Raw genomic sequence first — 23,239 nt, forward strand, 5'->3', positions numbered from 1 at the left:
GGCAGGGAAATTCGTGTAGGTGTATCACGCGTGTGTGACAAGACTTCATTAAACCTACTAAAGGTTGAATATCACACACACACACACACACACACACACACAGACAGACAGACAGACACTATGGCTATTTCTATGACACACACGCATCCATCTATCAATGAACACTACCCCACAGTAAAGTAAAACGTTAGCTTTGAATATGGAATGTTTCAATGTTAGATGCCTGTGTAATTTGTTAGTTCCCATCATCATCATCATCATCATCATCATCATCATCATCATCATCATCATCATCATTAGGGGCAGCGTGGCTCAGCGGTTCGGTCTTTGGTTCGCACCCCAAAGGTACCGAGTTCGATCACCCGCCGCTGCACTGTGTGGCCTTGAGCAAGTCACCTCGTCCTAGCTCAATTTGCGGCGCTGCACTGTGGCTGACGCCTGGGTTATTCCAGTCTTCCCTTAGAATAGACCGTAGAGAAAAACCTCCCCTATGGGATGAATAACGGGAATTTTATTTATCATTATTTTTATAATTTATTTATCTTCACCATCATTATCAGCAGGAGCAGCAGCCCAGCATCATCATCACCTTAATAAAATAAATATCAACACATGTTAATGTAATCATCAATCAAAACAGCTCGCAGAATTCACAAATTGCTCCTAAAAGACCATACCTAGGAAAAAAACAAAACAAATACTATTGCTAACTTATCTGAAAAGGAATAGTTTCAAAAGAATCCTAAAATTATTAAAGCTCGGGAGCGTCTTTGATTTCTTTGTCTAATTTATTCCATACTTTTGGGGACCCGACAGAGAAAGATTTTCAGCTAACTATAGTTTATAATATGGGAACATTAATCAGTCGTTTATATTGGAATCGGAGTGGTCAAGCAGGTGTATGAATTCAAAGCTCATTTCCACGGATCAATGAACTTCATAATAATTCAATTTTCCCCCTAGCAGGCCATACAAACCTACATCCATTTCATAAAGTACCAGTCGCCTGTTTCGGGTCTTTTTTGTACTAAAACTCTTAATAGTATCCGTCACTGCTTATAGATAGTTATACATTCACACCTGAGTCGAGTAAAGTAATGTGTGGTAAGTGCCTTACACAAGGACTTAACTTCGGGATCAGAATTTTCCAGGATCACTGTCACCCACTCGACCACTTACAACGCTTAACATCGCTTGATTTATGACAAGAAGAGACACCTTACCGCTGAGCCACAGAACAACTAATAATCACAACATTAAGGATCGCAACAAATGCATGCTTTTAATCTTTTTTTTAAAAAGTACTTCTTCAGAGCTATTGGGCCCGATGAAGCCGGAGTTCAGTCCGGTTTCCATATCGGAAAACTTACGAAAGCAATTGCCCATTAGTCTATCGCAAGGAACTTTCCGCCAGATTTAACAGACTTTGCTTCCCAATCACTACTAGGTAGACAAGGGGTCAGAATATATGTATCTACTTCACCCGGAATCGAGCTCGGTTCCCTTGCATGTTAAGCGAGTGCACTACCTACTGAGCTATTGGGACCCCAAACTTTTAATAGGATGCTAGTAAATCGAAAAGTGCTTTCCGTTGATCTAAAATAGCGTCCACCCAGCTACATACCTACTTCCACTTTAATGGACTGAGCAATAAAAAAAATTAAAAACAAATTGACTGAACTCAGAAACGACGCCGATCCCTATTGTGCGTTCCAAGTTAGGTAATCCCATACATCTTTTAAAAAGACTAAGGATAAAACTACCCCTTCTCCCCAACCCAAAAAAAAGAAAACAAAAACAAACAAAAAAAAAAAAAAAACACCAAAAAAAACACACAACAAAATGAAGAAAAAAAAAAGAAACCAAACAAAGTAACTAAATGTAAATAAATAAATAGTCTCGGGTTTGGTGTTTGGATGTCAGAAAAGCACCCCCCCCCCCCCCAAAAAAAAAAAAAAAAAAAAAAAAAAACCAAAACAAAAAAACCCCCCAAAACTCAACAAAACAACAACAGCCACAACAACAACAACAGCAACACACACACACACACACACACACACACACACACACATACATACATACATACACAAAGAAAAACTAAACAGGAAGTAACAATGTTAAATATTCATATTCCTGCCCAAATTTTAAAGCAACCTAACTAAGCCGAGAGCAGGAAAGGCAACAACCGTAATATCACCTGTTTAAATAAAATTAATAGCAGTAGTAAATAGGCTATAAGATAAAGATTTGAACATGTGTGATGAAAGGTAACCGACAAAGCAAGAAAGCGCGCGCCTCGATGACAACCAGTGACAAATGTGAGGTGGGGGCGGTTATGTAGGTTACACCCGACAACTTTTGGCGCGACATAAATATGAAATATGTCAAGGTGAATATCGCTGTATTCCTTCTCTGATTAGGGGGGGGGGGGGGGGGGGGGGGTTGACGTGCCACCCCATCACCAAATCAACAACTGATGCAGTTTTGATGGCGTGTGTGTGTGTGTGTGTGTGCGTGTGTGTGCCTGTGTGTGCGTGCGTGTGTGGGTGTGTGCGTGTGATGCGACGAACGATCATAAAAAAAAATTAATTAAAATAAATAAAATCAAGGCTTCCAAACAGCCAGATTTTTTCTTGGCCAAATAGTCAAATAGAACCTCACATTATCAAACACCACAATCATCCTGACTCCCTTGAAAAACTCATTGATTTTAATTAATAAAACAATCGACTACAGTTGGATAAAACTTATCTTTTCATTTTTTTTTTAAATAAAAGATTTTTTTTTAAAAATGAATAATAATAGAAAAACATTTCTTAGTAACCAATTTTGAACTTGGCCATCTGGCAGCCCCCATCATAACCAGCTGCAGTCAAGCCAGCCACAGACATAAGAGAGGGAGGGGACTGTGAAGTTTCCTGTGGCAACCGAGATGCTCGTGTTTTTTTTTTCAAACGAATCACTGCTCGATGACGTCACTGACTCGAAACCCGCCCGAAACCGACTCGATTTTAGAGGACTCGATCGAAAACCCGCTCGATTTGATCGTTTCAAACTCGACCCAGCACTAATAGTGTGCTCTTGGAATCTATTTCTGTTTCCTATTTGAATCATTCCCCTTTATATTACTTTTCCCTCAAGTCATTTGAATTACACATCTAGAATCTTTTCACTATCCAATTTTTTTTCCTTTTTACTTTTACTGGCGCTTATATGACCTAAATGTGTTGCAAGCACCATAAACCCCTTAAAAACAAAACAAAACAAACCATTTATGGTTATTGTGTGCTGATTTTAAAATGCACATCACTGATCATAGAAATAAGCTCTTGACTTGAATTTGAAAAGTTTGATACAAATTATTTTTGGTCAGAAGTTGATAACCAAGTGCCATTTGCTTATCTGAATGCTAGAGATGGGGTTATCACCAGAAAAAAATCCTTTAAGAAAACATCTCTCTCTCCCCGCCTCTCTCTCTCCCCTCTTTCTTTCTCCCCTCTCCTCCATTCCTCCTCTTTCTCCCCCCCCCCTCTCTCTCTCTCTCTCTCTCTCGTTATTAAATAAGTTTGCTTTCATGGATTATCCTTTCTATTCCATGATCTAGCAACAGTGGAGGATAAAGCAAATGACCTTGAAACATTGAACTTGAGCCTGGCATCCTCTACGCTCGATGCAATTCTTGCTATTCAACAGTCGTCACAATCAAGTTTTCAAATTGCCCCTCTCATAAGGTGAAAATAATACTAAACTGCTAGAAGCTGTAGACTATAAAAAGTAATAAACTTTGCTGCTTTAATTGTAAATCTAGTATTGTGACTATCCTATTTTCATCCATTTTGATGGCGCTGATATGACCTAAATGTGTCATAAGCACTGTAAAACCCTTAAAAACATATTTATGTACATGTACCCAATTACATATGTTTTTAAGAGGAATAGGAAAGAGGTTTGATGTACTGTTGGTCAAAAAGTCATATTTTTGTTGTAAATCTGTGGACCACTGACATAAGGTTTAGAGGGACTGTGGGTCAGTTTTCACTTTATAATGTATATCTTGATGAAAGTAATGATACTGTAAGTGTAAAGAGATAATGTTATCCTTTGTTCAAGCCAAACTCTCATCGAGTCTGAGGTACACTGGGGTCTGATGGATAATTCTCCTCCTCTTATTAAATATTTGTATGTATATATATGTATAATGTTTTTTTGTTGGTGGTGACTCAGTAAAAATATTTGACTTTAGAATGAGGTAGAAAGGTGATGACATTTGGTTGCAGTTTGATGTTTTCATGTTTTGCTTTGATAATTAAAACCTTTTTGTTTATCCGAATCAACAGCGGAGCGTCGTTGAATGAAAATGAGAGAAAGATTTCATCATGCGAGTCTGAAGGTAACTGAAAATTATGGTTTAGTAATAATAATACTGCACGCTTATATAGCAGCAACATATCATACTATATGAGCTCTAGACTCTTGTAAAGTATTAAAGCAAAGTTTAAAAAAAAAAATCACATTTATCTTTGGTGTAAAGGTGAAATTTGTTCTTCCCCACCCCCCTGCCTGGAAAGAAATTTTCTTTGGTGCTTATGCTCTTACATTTTGTTTCTAAAGCTGGTTTTTAATCATAGAGATTCAAAAGGACCAAGTGTGACAATAGTGATTGTCAGTTCTATTTTAACAAGGATTGTTGTTTTTTTTTTGGGGGGGGGGGGGGGGGCGTTTTATTGATGAAAATAGATTTTTTTGGTATGTATATAAAGATTTGAAGAAAAAAAAAAAAAAAGGAATTCACTGATTCAAAATGTTTTTTTTTTTATATTGGGTACGGTTTTCAATTGATTAGTTTCATACATTTGTTCATTTTCAGCTCTTTGGGATATAATAATTTTTTTTTATGGAGGTGAGTGACCACAAAATAAACTGGATTTCTAATTTTGTCTGGATTATAATTTTGTCTTAACTTGTTTGGTATAATTAGAAGTCGAATTTTAAAATTCCAACATATTTCTCGAAATGCAGTGACATAAGTAATTGTATGTGATGATTTAGTTGCAGATGATGATTATGAAGAAGAGGAAGAGGAATCCCAGCAGTCAAGTGTGAAGAAGAGGAAAAGGTCGAGAGAAAGACATAAGCATAAGAAGAAAAAGAAACACAAACAGAAAAAACACCAGCAACGTAGTCCAAGTCCTCCTCCCAAGAAAAGGTGACATTTTATTAATTGGCTATCCCTTATATCTTTAGTTTTTTTGTGTGTTGGTCGTTTCGAAAGCTTGGCGTGAAGCTAATTTCGTTTACCTGATGTTTCATTTCTGTGTGAAAATATCATTTAATCATTTTCGGTAGTCATGTGAAGAATGAATGTTCTGGAAGCTTTTCCATTTGTCCGTTATCAAATATTTTTTTTTTTCCATTCTTGACAAGAATGATATTATAGTAATTTTTGCATATGGCACAATAAACTGTTCATTATTGAAAAAAAGTAAAATATAAAATGAATCTATCTTAAGTATGATACTGGGTGGAATCTTTTGACTTCCCCGTTGGCTACTCTTGTTTTGTCTTCTATTCCCCTATATATTTAGTTTGTCCTTTTCCATATTACTATATTTGTCCTATAATGAGATTACTTGGATTTGTCCTGACCCTGGTCGAGGTCTTTGGCTCAGAAGGAAGCAGTCAAATGTATAGTATTAGTTTTTTTCCCCCTTGTAAACCATCTCTTTTAAGACCTGTTAAAGCTTTTTGTTTTGAATATGATATTTTATAAACATTTGAGTGGGAATCCTGTACTCGTGTCTGGATTGGACTTTTACCTTTAGGTGATCTCAAACTAAGCAGATTGATAGTTTGCTCTTGGAATCTACTTCTGTTCCCTAATTGAACAAATCCCCTTTGTCTTATTTTTCTTGTGCACTTTTAAGCTTTTAATTTTAAAAGCTAGAATTTTTTGACAATCCCATTTTCCTTTTTACTGGCGTTGAAATGACTGAAAAGTGTCAGAAGCAACGTGCAACATGTAAAAACAAACAAAACAAAAGTTGATATTAAGAATTGAAGATTTATTCCCAGGTATTGTCTTGCAGTTTTGTTATTTTATGATAATTTATGGCAATTTTTATAATTGTTTAAAAATTTGTTTAAATGCTTATAATATATTAAAAATAATTTTTCCTTTTTTTCTGTTTTTTTTTCTCTCAAGTGATCCCACTTATTCTGGTACAGAACTTCATAAGGGAAAATTGTTCATTGAGGATATTCCAAACATGAGACCAGAAAATGCATTTCACATTGACAGAAAGGCTAATAAGGATTTGAGAACATATGAATCTGTCTCAAAACTTCATGTTGCAAAATACAGACTGGCATTTTATTCCTGCATTGGAAATCCATCTATCTCAGTTGATCGTAAAATTGGCGAAGATGGCCAAAAGATAAAAAAGAATAAATGGAAAGATTCGCGTTATTTTAGGAGAGAAAATGTAAAACTTGTGCGCAAGAGAGGATCTACTTGCCATTCGGATCCCAATTCATCTAAAATAATTCACCAAGCTGAATTTATCACTTTACCCTCCGGGGTTGAGGAGAATAAGAAAGATCATGCATTAGGAAGCTACAGCTGTCTTGATGAAGCCACGTCGTTTTATGTTCAAGGAAAGGGAAAGCTGCCATCGATTTCAGATGGTGGAGATGATTATATTATGGATGAGATTTACGAAAAAATTGCAAAATTTAATAAGAGAACAAGAGAGGAGCCTCATAATGTTGAACTGTGGTTAGAATTTGTTAAATTTCAAGAATTTGTTGCCATGGAAGATAAAAGCTTTAAAAAGCCAACCCTTCACCTTTATGATGTCTATCGTCCATCAAGATCTGTCATTGAGAAGAAATTGGCGATTCTTGAAAAAGCTATCGAGTTGAACCCTTCGTCACTGCAATTAAAAGAAATACAATTAGAGCTCTATCAGGACATTTGGGAATCAGATAAGGTGAGAGAATGTGAATATATATATTTTTTTTTTAATGTTGCGTTTACAATGCAGGGGGTCCTGATAGCTTAATTGGTAGAGCACTTCTTCTCATGCAAAGGGATCGAGATTGATCCTGACCACCCAGCAGTGATAGGGTAGCTGGGTCTGTTAGATCTGGTGGAAAGTACCTTGCGATAGACTAGCATCCTATCCGAAGGGTAGCAAGTAATTGCTATTGTCTACTTCAAGCTATAGAAACTGGGATAAACTCCAGTTTCATGGGTTGAATGGCTCTGAAGGCCTTTTTTTTTCTTTTGTACTATATAAAAAATATTTGCTGTATTGATGTTCTTTTGGAAAAAGAATAGTTATGATAGTCAACCTAGGTTGCATCATGGCTAATGCACTTGCATCCTAATCTGGAGGCATACAAACCCAAACCAGGTAAGTTTGAAGTCATGTGATAGGTTCCTATCTTTCACTGAACAATTGGTGTTGTGCGTGTTGTAGCAATCAGTCTCCAGCAAGGGATTCCAGGGACGCGACGTGGGCGCTTGCTACATGTCCCACAACCCATCGACAAATAGACTGAAGTCAAGAAAGAGCTTCATGACGGAAGATAGCATCAACCCTGACCATGCAGCTGTATACAGGCTTTCCACATGGAGTGAGTGGGACATCATGCAAATGAAGCTGTTAAGATCCGAGAGAAGAACTGACCTCCCATAGTGAGCAGGGGGGTACAAACTGTGTCTTCTATCCCCTTATATCTGTTTTCCAACATGCTTTCCCTCTTTGTCTTGGAATGAGATTACTTGGTTTTGTCCTGTGGCTAAGAGGGAAACAGTCGAATGTATAGTTAGTTTTGGGAGATGATATTTTTTAAAATTGTAAATCATCTCTCTGTTATGCACAGTATTATGCTTTCTTTATATTATATATGATTTGTAAAACATTTGAGTGTGTTCCTCTTGGCGGGGACCTGTGCTTGTGTCTGGATGATACTTTTAGTGATCTCAAACTAAGTACTTTGATAGAGTGCTTTTGGAATCTACACCTGTTTCTTATTTGAACCAATTCCCCTTTGTCTTCCCTTTTCTTGGATGCTTTATTGTAATTCTAGAACTTTTTACTATCCCATTTTCTTCCTTTTTACTGGCGCTGATATGACCTTAATGTGTTGCAAGCGCCGAAACCCTTAAAAATAAAACAAAAACAAGAACTGCCCTATGGAACTGAGCTCCCCAGAAATGAATGGGTAACACTGAACAGAGCACGGGCAAAATTTGGGAGAACAGCTGGAAGCATGAAAAAGTGGGGACTGGCTGAGACTAGCTTGTGTACATGTGGATGCCCAGATCAGACGATGGAGCACATCCATAGAGAATGCCAGGATGGGCTCAGCTGCACTGACCATGACCTAAGAGTCTGCTCCACAGATGCTGTGGAGTGGGTTCGGTGTTGGAGCGACAAGCTATGATTCTATGATGACTGAACAATTATTTGCTAACCTAATCATTTCTAGCTGGGTATATATTTCATTTAACATTGTGCTTTCCAATCTACAACAACAGAAATATATAATTTATCCCTTTTGCCTGTATTTGTTTTCAATGCAAAGAATATCTTATTTCTATTAATTTTTGGTTCCTTATTTCAATTATAAACTGTTTTAGTGATATATTTGATATTGGTTATAATTTCTAGGTACAGAAAGCTTGGGATGACCTCCTGTTTATCCATTCTTCAAATGTGGACCTCTGGAGGCAATACTTGTCTCGTCAACAGGCTCGGCTCAGCACTTTCTCCTTCACGAAGGTCTTGAAAAAATATCATAAATGTTTTCAGACGTTGATACCCATATTAGATGGACAGGTCGAAGTTGTCAAGAAATTTGAACATTTGGAAGAAAAATTGCTTGGTAAAAATTATTACTGTGGTATATGATTGTTGGATTTTTGTTTTGTTTTGTTTTGTTTTGTTTGTTTAGAAAAAAAAGTTATTCAGAAAGCCTTCCATATCCATTGACCTTGGATCAGAAGGTTGTAAGTCAAATCAAGAAGTGGCCACCTTTTTTTTTTGTTCACCTTAGATTTTTGATGGTTTAAGATCTAGGACAATGTATAGTTGCTGCTTTTTAAACGATTTAAAGGGCATTTTGAAGAGGCCATTTAACTTGAGACATTTTTGTCTGTTTTAAGGTTTGGATATCAAAATACAATATATACATTCAATCTCAAGGTATTGCATCCCACTTTATTATGAAGAAGATTGTATCTCTGGTAAGGGAAGTACTGGTAATCTGTGTCCACCGGAATGATAAAATTTCTCCAAAATTATTCAATAAATATGTAATGGGAGCTGCTCAGATATTTTTTTACAAATGTTAACGGTAGATTACCTTTAAAATTGGATGTTTCGTGTTGTAAGGATGTGATCTTTTTCCTTTGTTTAGTAGATGTTGATCATAACTGTTAGAATTGAATGAAACTCTATTTTTGCTACCTCTCTTCCACAGGTTTATTTTACCAGTATTGTATTTTTCTGCGTCAGAGTGGTTACACAGAGCGGGCAGTTGCTAGTTTTCAGGCCATGGTGGAGATGAACCTTTTCTGCCCTCCTGAATTAAATCTGAGCTCGACCAAAGAAAGAGCAAGTCGATTCGAGTCCTTCTGGGAAAGTACAACACCAAAGTTTGGAGATCAGAATGCCAAAGGATGGACAAAGTGGGAAAAGAACAGAGAAGAGAGAAACAGTGATGTTGGGTTTCTTCCAGGTAGATGTCGCTCTTATCAACTATATCATCCTTTCATCAATGTGATAGTGACTCATTCTCAACATGGTTGAGAAATTATGAAGACATTTTTTTTTCAAAGATTATAGGTAGAATTTACATGGATTATGTTTCAGCAAAATATCATGCTAGAGTCATTTTAGTATTTAGAATTGTCATTATTATATAATCAGAGCTCATTAAAGGAAGTTTTATACAGCTAAAAACATCTAGGTGTTGATTCTGATAAAAATCTGAAAATATGTGCAGAAAACATCGCTGGACAACGCAGAAAGGAAAATACACGAAATACAATCGGGGCAGGCTTATTTTAAAAAAAATTTTTTTTAATGATTATTTCTTGTATTTTTTTCTTTCTGCTTCTGTCCTAAACATCTTTGCAGATTTTTATCTCATCGGAATGACAGTTCCCTAATTGGTCACTATGGATTTGGAGTATTCCCTGAATTCATGGAATATTTTGTTAACATATATTTTATAATAGCATCCTCAAAGTTTGTAATCTTTTCTAATTTCAGTATCGACAGAGGAGTTGGAAGATTCTGTATTATCCATGGGTTTACCGAAATCTCAAACATGGTTGAAGATGGAGATGGGTAGATGTAATATTACTTGGTTACCATGGAGACCTGATGAAAGCAAAGGGGAGACGGAAGAAAATTGTGAAGATCCAGACAGACTCATCCTCTTTGAAGACATTATCCCAGCTCTATTCAGACTGACAAAGTCGCAAAGCTGTATTCAGCTGGTTTGCTTATTCTTGTCTTTTCTAGGAATGACAAGCAACAGTATTAGAAATATTACCACTGGACTGCAGGGAATTCAGAAATCTGTTTTCAACGCATATCTCTTGGACGAATTGAATCAAATTCAATCATCATTGCTGAGCATTGATTTAGATGTGGGATCCAGTTGGAAGCCAGACAAATCATTAGTTGACATTGTAAAACAGGTCATAGTTCAGGCTGAGGCTTACTTTAGTTTGACACACAGGGATGTTTTTACCCTTTTACGCTTTGATATCGAATTGCAGAAAAATGGTGTATGCAATATCCAATCAATTTCACCTGCTCAATGTAAGGAGATTAAGAAGATGGGCAAAAATTTGCTGAAAGAGAGTCAGAACAGAAACAATTTGGTGGTCTGGGATGCTTACATCAGACTTATGTGGGTTTTATCTGACAAAATGGAGGAGACTGTCTCTATGATCGACACAGCCCTAGGTATGTTTATTGGTTCCAACTCTTTGTCTGATCCCAGGAAAGCCAAAGGAATTTGTCTTCTCTGTCGCACATTTGCTGAGATAATGTTGAACTTTGAACCTTTGGAATATGTAACGATAAAGGGGAGACATTCAGCTCCAAGACAAGATGATAAACATCAGGTGATAGGTTGCATGGGAGCATTGTTTGAAGGCAGCAAGTTCAAACCTCATTCAAAAGTCGATTCCTCTCCACCATATATTCTGCGTATAAGGAAACGCGCGCTGAAAATTCTCGAGACATTCATTTCCGATTTAGAAAATTCTACATCCTCTTCATGTGATACAGTGGTGGCATTCATTCAATGTTGTGTTTTATTTGAATACTGTGCATCAAATTTTAAAAGTGCTAACCAAGTATTTATTAATACACAATCACGGATCAAAGAAGTTTTGTGTGGAAATCAGTCAATTGCGTTGGAATCGAGACGTATACTCAATGACTTGTATGTATCTCAAATCTGTTTTATTTCAAATGTAATGCATGTTGAAAGCATTCCATTATCATATTTAAGGGATGTGTTGGGAAAAGCTTTGGATGAATTTCCAGAAAGCAGCAATTTCCATAAGACATTCTTGGAAGTGGGATACGGTTTATTCTTGGCGGGGTGTACGAGAAAGTTTTATGACAAACAACTGAAGTCTTCTCCGTCTGTGTCCAACGTTGTGTTTGCTGTTTTATCTGAGCTTTCACGTCTTGAAAAACTGAATCAAGGGGAGAACATTCAATCAGGTAATGATAGTTTTCAGTGTTTATTTGTCAACTTGTGTGTTTGTATCTTCAAAACTGCCACAGATAACTTAAAAAATCTATAGATTTATTCATGACCGAATTTGGCCTAATTCAGTGTATTGAAAATTGCTGTGTGAGAGAAAAATTGTTACAGACATTTTTTTTTACTTTCATATTTGAAATAAGACTACATCCATTCTAAATCAAAGTGACAAAGTAGGACTAATAATTATAAAGAATGCGTTATTCTAAACATAATTTTCCATCACAGGCTGATTACTATTTTTGAAATTGTGTGGATGGAAAAAAAAATTGAATTATTAAAAATGAAAATTTTTGTGGGCTAGGATTTTGATACTGATTTTCGACACCATCTTTGCTGCCCTTAGACTTTTCTTAGATTGATATGATTAATCTGATCATTGTTGGACTGTTGGTTGCAAATTTGCTTTCTATAGTCATTCACAGATAAGTTTTAGATTGTTTTGCAGATTCTTATTGTTGATTTACTGTGATTACTAATATTCTTTTTAAAACTATTCACAGATCTGTCAGACACTGGTCTCGTCAATCGCATCAGGTCATTGTTTGAACATTCCCTGGAAATTCCTGTATGTAGCCATTGTCCTTTGTTGTGGAGAATGTGGCTGGCATTTGAGGTATGCATATCAAGGGGGTAATGTTATGTAGGTACGGTGCACTTATGTAACATGTTATAGAAAATATATTTATTTCTATGCGTTTTATTAATTCAGAGGATACTCACATCCGTGCTTTAAAGATTTTTTTCCTGATACATGTAAATGATATTTTAAAATTTTTTATCTCAATTTATTCTTTATATATTGATTGCTTAACTTTATTCTTTGAATGAGTTGAATCAAATTATTATTTGTGTAGTTTCATTCACAGGATTACAATTTTGATGAATATGTAATGATATGATTATAAATACATCTTCATAACATCTATTGCCTATTAACGCTGCTCATTATTTTTGCACAATTTTATTTACAAGTACTGAATATAATAAAAAAGAATATATATATCCAGTATTAGTAGATGAGTGTCCAGAACAAAATAAGAGTCGAACAAATTATTTGCTGCCAACTTACATTTTTCCCATACTTTTGCAGTTCAAACATGGGACAAAGACTAGTGCGAAAGGAATTCTTTATCGAGCATTGCAGAGTTGTCCTTGGGCAAAGGTGTGTATTATAAAGAAGCCATTGTATGTGGTTTACTGAGTGAATTATTAAAATAATACATTTTATTTCATCCCACTGTTCACTTCTTCCTGTGATCTGGGTGGGGTTCCCGACCTTCCATGGTGGGCAGAGAGGTCCTTGCTGTGTCTTTTATCCTCCTGTATCTGTTTTCCATTTTGCTTTCTGAGATTACTTGGTTTTGTCCTGACCCTGGCTGGAGTCCTAGGATGGGAGGGAAACAGTCGAATGTATAGTTATAGTTTTGGGAGATATTTTTTCCTTGTAAATCATCTGTTATGTACTGTTATTTATTTTTAACATATGATTTGTAAACTTTGTGTCTGGGTGAGACTATCAGGTAATCCCAAACTAAGTACACTGATATTGTACTCTTGGAATCTACATCTGTTCCTTATTTGAACCATTCCCCTTCTTTGTCTTACTTTTTCATCAATTCCTTTTTATTGTACATCTAAAATGTTTTTACTATCCAATGACCTATATGTGTTGCAAGCGCCGTAAAACCCTTAAAAACAGACAAACAAGGCCTGTGGTGGTGATGGATTAATTCCATTTCAGCAAAATGCAAGGTTAATGATACTTTCATTTTTAAACATTTATTTGATGGCAACACAAAGTACTTTTTAAAAACCCAACAGACTTTGTGCAGTTCTGTCCCTCAATGTGAAATGTGTTTGTGTGTGTGTGTGGGATGGGGGGGGGGGGGGGGGGAAAAGCTACAAATTAAATTTTAGAGCAATAGGCTTCAACAGTTGTGACGTCACTTCCCTCGTAATGATGCATAGTAACTTAGTAATTGGTTCTAAACTATCGGAACAATGGCGGACGCTCTTATGAAATACTTCTCTGATGAGCATAAAGTGTATCAGAGGAAAAAAACCTTATAAATCTGATCATGTTTTGACTTTTATACATTCCGGGTGGGGTTCCTGACCTCCAATAGTGGGCAGGGAGGTACATACAGCGTCTTCTATCCCCTTATATGTTTTCCAACATGCTTTGTGTCGTTGTCTTGGAATGAGATTACTTGGTTTTGTCCTGGCGCTGGCCTGAGTCCTGGCTGGGAGGGAAACAGTCAAATGCATTGTTATTGGTTTGGGAGATGATATTTTTTTCCTTGTAAATAAATCATCTCTCTGTTAGGTATTGTTATATTTGTTATTTTAAATGTATAATGTAAGCATTTGAGTGTATTCCTCTTTGTTGGATTTTGTGCTTGTGTCCGGATGAGACTTATAGGTGATCTCAAACTAAGTACATTGTGGTATGCTCTTGGAATCTACATCTGATCCCTTTTTGTTCTCAGTTCCCCTTTGTCTTACTTTCTCTTTGCTGCTTTAATTGTAATTCTAGAACTTTTTACTATCCCATTTTCTTCCTTTTTACTGGCACTGTTATAACCTACATGTGGTGCAAGCACCGTAAAACCCTTAAAAACTTAAAAACAAACAAACTTTTATACATTCTGATCACATGACATGTGAAAAAGTTCTAGCCAGCATGAAGAATAAAAAGTACCGATTTTCTTTGTTTAGAACCAAACTGCTGGTTGCTGGGCGGACGTGACATCAGACTATTGAGTGCTATTATGGATGTCACATGAAGAGAAATAAGCTTGTTGGAAAGGAAAAGAAAAGTGGGATTCGTAATTTTGATTCACTGTTATTTTGATTTTGCAGTTGATCTACTTGGATGGAGTCAAGTATTTTGGAGATGAAGAGCTCCAGGAAATGTCTGACCTTATGACTGAGAAAGAAATTCGTGTCTGTATGCCATTAGAGGAGGTGGATTTGTTACTCAATGCAGAAAAGGATTCGGACGGGGAAGGAGACGCTAAAAGTGACGTCGATGAGTGAAAGTTATTGTCCGATCCAATTGGATATCCCCATAGTTCTCAATCAGCCATGGGTACAATCACAGACCTGCCATCTATATAGTTATATTGGGAAGGGGGGATTTGACTTTTTCCTCCATTTTAAGGTTTTCTTATCAAAATTTAGGAACAATAAGATAAAAAATAGATAAAAAATATCATTTACCTAGAAAAACTTTGTGATCAAAGTAATACAATCTACATCAATTCTAATACATTTTTGATTATTAGGCCACAGTTCATATATAGATAAGGGTTAATTTAATATAAATACAATTTAGGTTTTTACAGATATATTCCTTGAAATTCATATGGTAAAACAAAAACCCAAACAAAATAGGTTTTGTTTGTTTGTGACAGTTATGAAATAAATCAACCAATTGCTTTCAGTTAAGCATTTATTAGCTATATCATTTAAGGATATAATAATAATAATGGTAATAATAATAATAATGATAATAATAATAATAATAATAATAATGATAATAATGATAATAATGATAATAATGATAATAATGATAATAATGATAATAATAATAATGATGATAATAATGATAATGATAATAATAATAATAATAATGATAATAATAATAATAATAATAATAATAATAATAATAATAATAATAATAATAGTGTAGATCATTTATACTGCACCTATTCCATATACAAACAGCTCTAGACGCCTTTTCAATGCAATTGCCAAAGCTATGTGATGATTCGGGTGCTCTCGGTTAGTCAATAGAGCAGATAACCTGAAACGCCAACAAAAGAAGGGAAAAGACTAGGAAGATAAGAGGGAACTCGTTGATAGGTTCCCTCAGAGAGGAAGATCAGACCACTGTACTGGGAGAAAGGAGGAGAAAGTCTGTGCTTCACGGCCAGACAATTGTAATAATAAAATAAATGGAGATCAAGGTTTACGAACACTATATACATTTATAACGGAACAAAATAACATGTGTAACACAAAAAACGATACAACTTTACTTATCCATTTATCCTTTCTCCTAACATCCACGAATAGGGAACACTACAATAATAAAATGATATAGAACGGGACTGCTGGAAAGTGGTATTCTGTTCTACTCGATATAACTGGTTTCCCTCGCTACGCTTATATAGCACCAGGTTCGAACATTGATTAGCTTAAAGTGGTGTTCAAAATGCCTAGCACCCTGGGAAGGTACGGTCACACTCTGGACTCGTTCGGACATAACAGCTACAATAAAACAGGTCATAGGTACAAAAAACATGATTAAGACGTTCATATCATGAAATTAATCCTAAACAGGAAACTGGTTTTAATCTATCAAATATTTTCTTCCAAAATGTCTTAATATTTATCTTAAAAGTTACTTCAGTGTTGCATTTTCTTAAGGAAATTGGAAGAGAGTTCCAAATAGAAGGCGTAGCATGAGAAAAAGACCTATCAGAAAACTTTTTGGAGCCTTTTTTTGGGAACAGTTAATTGGAGATGATCACTAGATCTTAAAAGTTCTCCCTAAGCCTGGCAATCTCTGCCATATTGTTTTCTTCACACTCAGGACTCAGACTGGGTGGAAATGCGTCGAATTTAAAGATGCACATTGTTTAGTGTGTAATTGACCAAATGCTATGAAAATTAAAAATTCCTTAAGTACAAAACTCGTTTATAGATCCTGAAATTTTCAAAATGCTACTCTTATAATTATGAATTTTTATCACACAAAAGGTGCGTTCTGTTTACGGTCAAACTCTGGACTCGCTCGGACATAACAGCTACAATAAAACAGGTCATAAGTACAAAAAACATGATTAAGACGTTCATATCATGAAATTAATCCTAAACAGGAAACTGGTTTTAATGTATCAAATATTTTCTTCCAAAATGTCTTAATATTTGTCTTAAAAGTTACTTCAGTGTTGCATTTTCTTAAGGAAATTGGAAGAGAGTTCCAAATAGAAGAGGTAGCATGAGAAAAAGACTTATCAGAAAACTTTTTGGAGCCTTTTTTTGGGAAGTTAATTGGAGATGATCACTAGATCTTAAAAGTTCTCCCCAAGCCTTGCAATCTCTGCCATATTTTCTTCACACTCAGGACTCAGACTGGGTGGAAATGCGTCGAATTTAAAGATGCACACTGTTTAGTGTGTAATTGACCAAATGCTATGAAAATTAAAAATTCCTTCAGTACAAAACTCGTTTATAGATCCTGAAATTTTCAAAATGCTACTCTTATAATTATGAATTTTTATCACACAAAAGGTGCGTTCTGTTTACATGTTCAAATTGAACAATCATCGACAAGATTGTGACATTTCATGGATCCCCACCTTTAAATTGTTTTTGGTGGAAAATAAAATGATCATCTTTGCCTCTGGTTTCTTCCTCAAGCCTGACAACCTCTGCCACCAGATCCCGGAGCTAAAGAAGTAGTTCCTGTAATGGGCAGTTCTGTTCTAAATGCCTAGCTTGACCAGAGTGATGATGGTCATCCTCTGTGTTTGACAGATGTCCCAATTTTCTCAACTGGACTTTGCTAGGATCTGTCGTGAACGGATTTCCCAATCTCGTTCACGATGTGCAAAATAAGGGAAAAGTTCAGAAAAAGTCTCCACTGAAGTGGGTGTTCTCCATATATGTAGAGGACATATATGGGCGGTTTAAAATGCTCTAGAGCACCTCGGGAATCGTCCCGGTACAGCCTAATTCTTAAAACATACCAAAAGTATGGCGGCTCGGATCTTTGAAAGATACAACAACGAATGCAAAGTAGAGGTCTAGTAAGAATAAGGCTGGGGTCAAAGAGAAAAGAATGAAGGGTTTCGCGAGCTTTTATATGATAGACACGATGACGTCACGTTTAAGCGGGAGACAGTGAACAAACACAACATGAAGATTACTCACAACAGTTTGATCGAGACACGACAGTCGATTTCATAACAAAACACTTACAACAACAACATGAACCTATCACAATAATCAGTTACATAAAATCTTCCCCACAGATCCGTGTCCTAATCTCACTCACTCAGATGGTCAAGCTGGGGTCCTCGCGTCCGAAGTAACTGACCCGATGGGGGCTTTTTGAGGTGTCCGTTTAGAGATGTGTAGTAACTACCATGATTGCCAGAACTCGGTGTTCTGGCTGTAGGACTCCATGGCTAGGATGGGTCCAGATGGCCAGTGATCACGGAATTACAAAGTTAAAACTAGAACTAGTTAAAGTTTAAGTATAAAAATATAGTTCACCTTGTTGGGCGACAGTAGACGAATAAGTGAGAGTGGGATGAAGAAGTATGATTGATTGAGAGCTAGTTGAGAGATCCCGTAGGCTTTTATATGAGCCGTGTAAGCCCAGGACGAGTCAGAGCGGAAGTAGGAATGACCATTGCTATAGTCACCATAGCCATACGTTTATTTATGGCTAGAGATCCCTATACTGCTCTCCCCTCAAAAAGGGCAGGGTGGCTGGATGAGGGATACTCACCTGCACCTTTCTGGAGCTCTCGATATGCTTAGTGGAGAAATAAAGGAGAGGAGCCCTTACCTAGGGTGTAGCAACCAAAAAAATAAAATCAAACAAAGGAAAGCCCTTTCCTAGGGCTGGGGCAAACAGGAACAAAATGGACTATGTACAAGGTTACTAGCCCTGGCACCTCACTGTCCAGGACAGAGCTGTGGAGGGACAGCTCCATCGCCGGCTCCCTCTCCCTCATTTTCTTTTTTTCATTCTCCTCTCTGAGGCGGGACACCTCTGCTGCCTCGCTCCGGAGGGAGGCCATCTCCTTCCTGGCTCTCCTCAGTTGGATCTGCAGGCTGCGGAAGAAGTCCCCCCCCCCCGGCAACGGCGATACCGGTTCCGACGGCCAGCTTATCTCTGGTTCTCCACTCTTTGTCTGCTGGGAGGCCAATCGTGGCTCAGTCAGGTCGGGGTGCTTGTTCTTGTGTCCTGACGGGGAGAGCAGGACCATCTCCTGCAATCTCGGGATCTCTCTCCCTGGCTAGAGGCAACGGGGGAGATCCAGGATCTTCTCCCAAGTCTCGAGGTAATGGGAGGTGTTCGGGAACGTCTTGAGGCACTCGGGATTGCCTGTGATGGTAAATGGCGCGCTCAGGGTTGTTGCCTGGCGGAGAGTGCCTGCCGACAACCCAAGGCATTTCCTCCCGGAACCTCACAAAGTCTCGGAAGAGGGTAGCATATTCCGAAAATGAAGGCATCTGCAGAGATTAAAGAAAAAATTAGTGAGAACAGGATGGGCAAATGAAAGTGTTCAGTTGCCTTGCTTGGTTCCTCGTCAGGTTGACACACCTGCCGTGGAACCAGTCGAAACACCTGTCACACACAACCATGAGGTCTCCATCATCTGGCTTTCCACAAGTACAGTAAGTAATTTCCTGAATACTAATCCCAACTTTTCATGTGATTTTTTAAATGTGATTATAATGTGATGTATGGCCCCAATAAAAGGTTAGAATCATATTTTTGTGAGATCATAATGCAACATATCAAAAAGAAGTTTTAAATTTTGAACTCTATTCTGTATTGAACAGGGAGCCTGTGAAGCTCGCGTAAAGTATCAGGCATGTCATCTCGTGAGGTTTTAACTAATCTGGCTCCCTTATTTTGCATCTTCTGTAGTCTATTAATAGCACCTTTGGGCCATCCTGTTAAAAGAGCGTTACAATAATCCATTCTAAAGAGAAGATACAAGTAGTTTTGTTATATCATTATTCTGCTTAGATTTCATACTGGAAATTCTTCTTCTATAAAAATTAGAATTTTGAAATATGAGTTTGCTTTGTAAGCTTAGTATCAAAATAAATGCCAAAAGTTTTCAATAATTTTAGACCAAGTAGATTTATTGTCATGAACAGATTTTGCCATCTGGTTCATGGGGTAAAATATAGAAAATAGTAAAGAAAGTCACCACCGAAGTAGGGGACATATATGACCGGTTAAAAAGTGCCACGCATCAAGGCATCACGCGAATAGTCTGGGTATGTTCATCCGGTAATAAAAACAGAATCAACACTTGATAAACGTAAATTATCCTTATTAAGGGTCCACTTTATTACTTTTATTCTTGCGACTTATATTTATAATTTGAACTACATTGGTTTAACTCTAATAATGCATTAGCAGTGAAGTAGTCCAGCGAGTGCAATTGTGGTGTATTTGCAGTTGTGGTGTACTTGAAACAGATTTCAGGTGTGGTGAGATTGACAACACTGTTACCTTTAATACACTTGTGACTAGCGGTCATTTACTGCCGAAATGCTGATCCTCTCAGCTGTTTATTGCCAAATCTTTTCTCCAAGTGACCCATGGCTTCGACAAAGCTCATCCACTCATCCATTCCATCTACACTGATAAGAGGTGGAGTCTAGTTTTCTTCTATAAAAATTAAAATTTTGAAATATGAGTTTGCATTGTAAGCTTAGTATCAAAATAAAGGCCAAGGTTTTTCAATAATTTTAGACAAAGTAGATTTATTGTCATGAACAGATTTCTCCATCTGGTTCACTATAGGTAAAATATAGGAATTAGTAAAGAAAAAGTCTCCACCGAAGTGGGAATTCTCCATATGTAGAGGACATATATATGGGTGGTTAAAAAATGCCCTGCATCAAGACATCACCGAATTGTCCAGGTATGTTCATCTGGTAATAAAAGCATAATAAAAACAGTCAACACCTAATTTCAATCAATCCATTATGAATATCGTAGTAAGAAGAGCTTCCGAAAAGGAGGGAAGATCGTTTTTATAGCCAGAGTGACATCACAAACTCGCAGGAAGAATAACAACAGTGAATGGAACTCACAAGCTGGGTGGGGATCCTGACCTCCCATAGCGGGCAGGGAGGTACATACTGTGTCTTCTATCCCCTTACTTATATCTGTTTTCCAACTTGCTTTCTGTCTTTGTCTTGGAGTGAGATTGCTTGGTTTTGTCCTAACCTTGGTCGGAGTCCTTGGTTGAGAGGGGAAACAGTCGAATGTATAGTTATTGCTTTGGGAGATGATATTTTTACCTTGTAAATCATCTCTATGTTATTATTATGTATGTATGTTATTATGTATTATGTTTTATTTACATGTTATATTTGATTTGTTAACATTTGAGTGTATTCCTCTTAGTGGGGACCTGTGCTTGTGTCTGGATGAGACTTTTAGGTGATCTCAACCTAAGTACTTTGATGGTGTGCTCTTGGGATCTACATCTGTTTCCTATTTGAACAAATTCCCCTTTGTCTTACCTTTTCTTGGGTGCTTTAATTGAATTCTATAACTTTTTACTATCCCATTTCTTCCTTTTTACTGGCGCTGATATGACCTTAATGTGTTGCAAGCTCCGAAAACCCTCAAAAACAAAAAACAAAACAGGACACCCAAACATGAAAACAGCGTGGCTCAGCGGTACGGTCTTTGCCTCGTACCCGAAAGGTACCGAATTCGATCGGCCGCCGCTGCACTGTGTGGCCTTGAGCAAGTCACCTCGTCCTAGTTCAATTTGCAGCGCTGCACTGCGGCTGATGCCTGGATTATTCCAGTCTTCCCTTGGAATAGACCCCAGAGACAAATTTCCCTATGGGATGAATAAAGGGAATTTTTTTATTATTTTTTTTTATTCACAACGGCAACTTATTAGCCAAACAACAACAAAACATTGAAATAATATATATGTAGGTTCCTAATGGACGGAGCTTCTAAATTTAATGTATTTTGGATGGAGCTTCTTTTTCAATTTGACTTCATGATTATCATTAATAATAATAATAATAATAATAATTTTTTAAAAATAAAAAAAATACATACCTTAGTTGTGTCCAATGAATAGTATAATGATGAGGACAAGTCGTATAAACACTTCTAAGGGCTTGATGATTTTTTGCAATGAGCAATACTCATTTTACACAAAAGTACAGTAAGCCTCAATGTTGGCATATTAGTCCCCATGTGTGAGCGCTTGTAAAACAAGTTTACTCAATTACTGGTTACCATTATGGGAAGATAAAAAGTGAATTTAAATTAAGGCTATTATTTTGAATTATGAATTATATGTCTATAATATATGTAAAATTGTTTCTATTAATTATGTAAATTTTAAATTGTTTGATTAAAGAATAGTTTATTCCAGTTCTCGTTTAGTGTTTTTCTTGTTTCAATTAATTATGGTACAATTCCAAACGGGTAAAGATCAATGTTAAAGTGTGATGTCAAGAAACTTGTTTAAATCTCATTCGTTGGGTGGGGATCCTGACCTCCCAAAGTGGGCAGGGAGGAACATACTGCGTCTTCTATCCCCCTATATCTGTTTTCCAACATGCTGTCTTTGTCTTGGAATGAGATTACTTGGTTTTGTCCTGGCCCTGGCCGGATACCCCGGTTGGGAGGGAAACAGTCAAATGTAAAGTTAGGTTTGGGAGATGATATTTTTTTCCTTGTAAATCATCTCTGTTATGTACTGTATTATTTTTCTTTTTACATATATGATTTGTAAACAATTGAGTGTGTTCCTCTTGGCGGGGACTTGTGCTTGTGTCTGGATGAGACATTTAGTGATCTCAAACTAAGTACACTGATAGTTCTCTATTTGAACCAATTCCCCTTTGTCTGCCTTATTCTTGGATGCTTTAATAGTAATTCTAGAATTTTTCCTATCCCATTTTCTTCCTTTTTTCCTGGCGCTGAAATGACCTTAATGTGTTGCAAGCGCTGTATAACCCTTAAAAACAAAAACAAAATCTCATTCGCTGGATTGGGTTCCCTATTGAACCATTCTCCTTTGTCTTACTTTTTCCTCAAGTCCTTGTACATCTAGAATGTTTTTATTATTACTATCCAATTTTCATTTTTACTGGCGCTGATATGATCTAAATGTGTTGCAAGCGCTGTAAAATTCCTGAGCCCCCATAGTGGGCAAGGAGCACTTACTGTGTCTTCTATCCCCCTTCATCTTCTTTCCAACATGCTTTCTGTCTTTGTCTTGTGATGAAATTGCTTGGTTTTGTCCTGGCACTAGCCGGAAACCCTAGCTGAGAGGGAAACAGTCAAATGTATAGTTAGTTTTGGGGGATATTTTTTTTCCCTTGTAAATCATCTCTCTGTTGTGCACTGTTTTATGTTTTACTGGGTTGGGATCCTGACCTCCCATAGCGGGTAGGGAGGTCCATACTGTGTCTTCTATCCCCTTATATCTGTTTTCCAACATGCTTTCTGTCTTTGTCTTGGAATGAGGTTACGTGGTTTTGTCCTGGCCCTGGTTGGAGTCTTGGCTGTCAGGGAAACAGTCAAATGCATAGTTATTATTTTGGGAGATGATATTTTTTCCTTGTAAATCATCTCTCTGTTATGTATTATTATATTTGTTATTTTTAGTGTATAATGTAAGCA

The 23,239-nt window shown here is 36.9% G+C and overlaps 1 protein-coding gene across 1 annotated transcript in view; it reads left to right on the forward strand.

Moving 5' to 3' along the window:
- LOC144963316 (nuclear exosome regulator NRDE2-like) overlaps positions 1 to 14,983 on the forward strand; it is a 15,647-nt gene extending 664 nt beyond the window's left edge. Inside the window, exons 2-11 of the mRNA XM_078897241.1 lie at positions 3,605 to 3,731; positions 4,338 to 4,390; positions 5,050 to 5,206; positions 6,203 to 6,989; positions 8,679 to 8,892; positions 9,490 to 9,747; positions 10,284 to 11,759; positions 12,306 to 12,418; positions 12,896 to 12,967; positions 14,668 to 14,983. Of these exons, the coding sequence (XP_078753367.1) occupies positions 3,605 to 3,731; positions 4,338 to 4,390; positions 5,050 to 5,206; positions 6,203 to 6,989; positions 8,679 to 8,892; positions 9,490 to 9,747; positions 10,284 to 11,759; positions 12,306 to 12,418; positions 12,896 to 12,967; positions 14,668 to 14,844 (3,434 nt within the window). The 3' untranslated portion in view covers positions 14,845 to 14,983. The remainder of the gene's footprint in view (positions 1 to 3,604; positions 3,732 to 4,337; positions 4,391 to 5,049; positions 5,207 to 6,202; positions 6,990 to 8,678; positions 8,893 to 9,489; positions 9,748 to 10,283; positions 11,760 to 12,305; positions 12,419 to 12,895; positions 12,968 to 14,667) is intronic.
- Positions 14,984 to 23,239: the final 8,256 nt, after the last annotated feature.

Source organism: Berghia stephanieae, chromosome 1, assembly GCF_034508935.2.
Source record: "Berghia stephanieae isolate SIO BIC M18660-M18661 chromosome 1, UCSD_Bste_1.3, whole genome shotgun sequence".
Classification (NCBI taxonomy): Eukaryota; Metazoa; Mollusca; class Gastropoda; order Nudibranchia; family Aeolidiidae; genus Berghia; species Berghia stephanieae.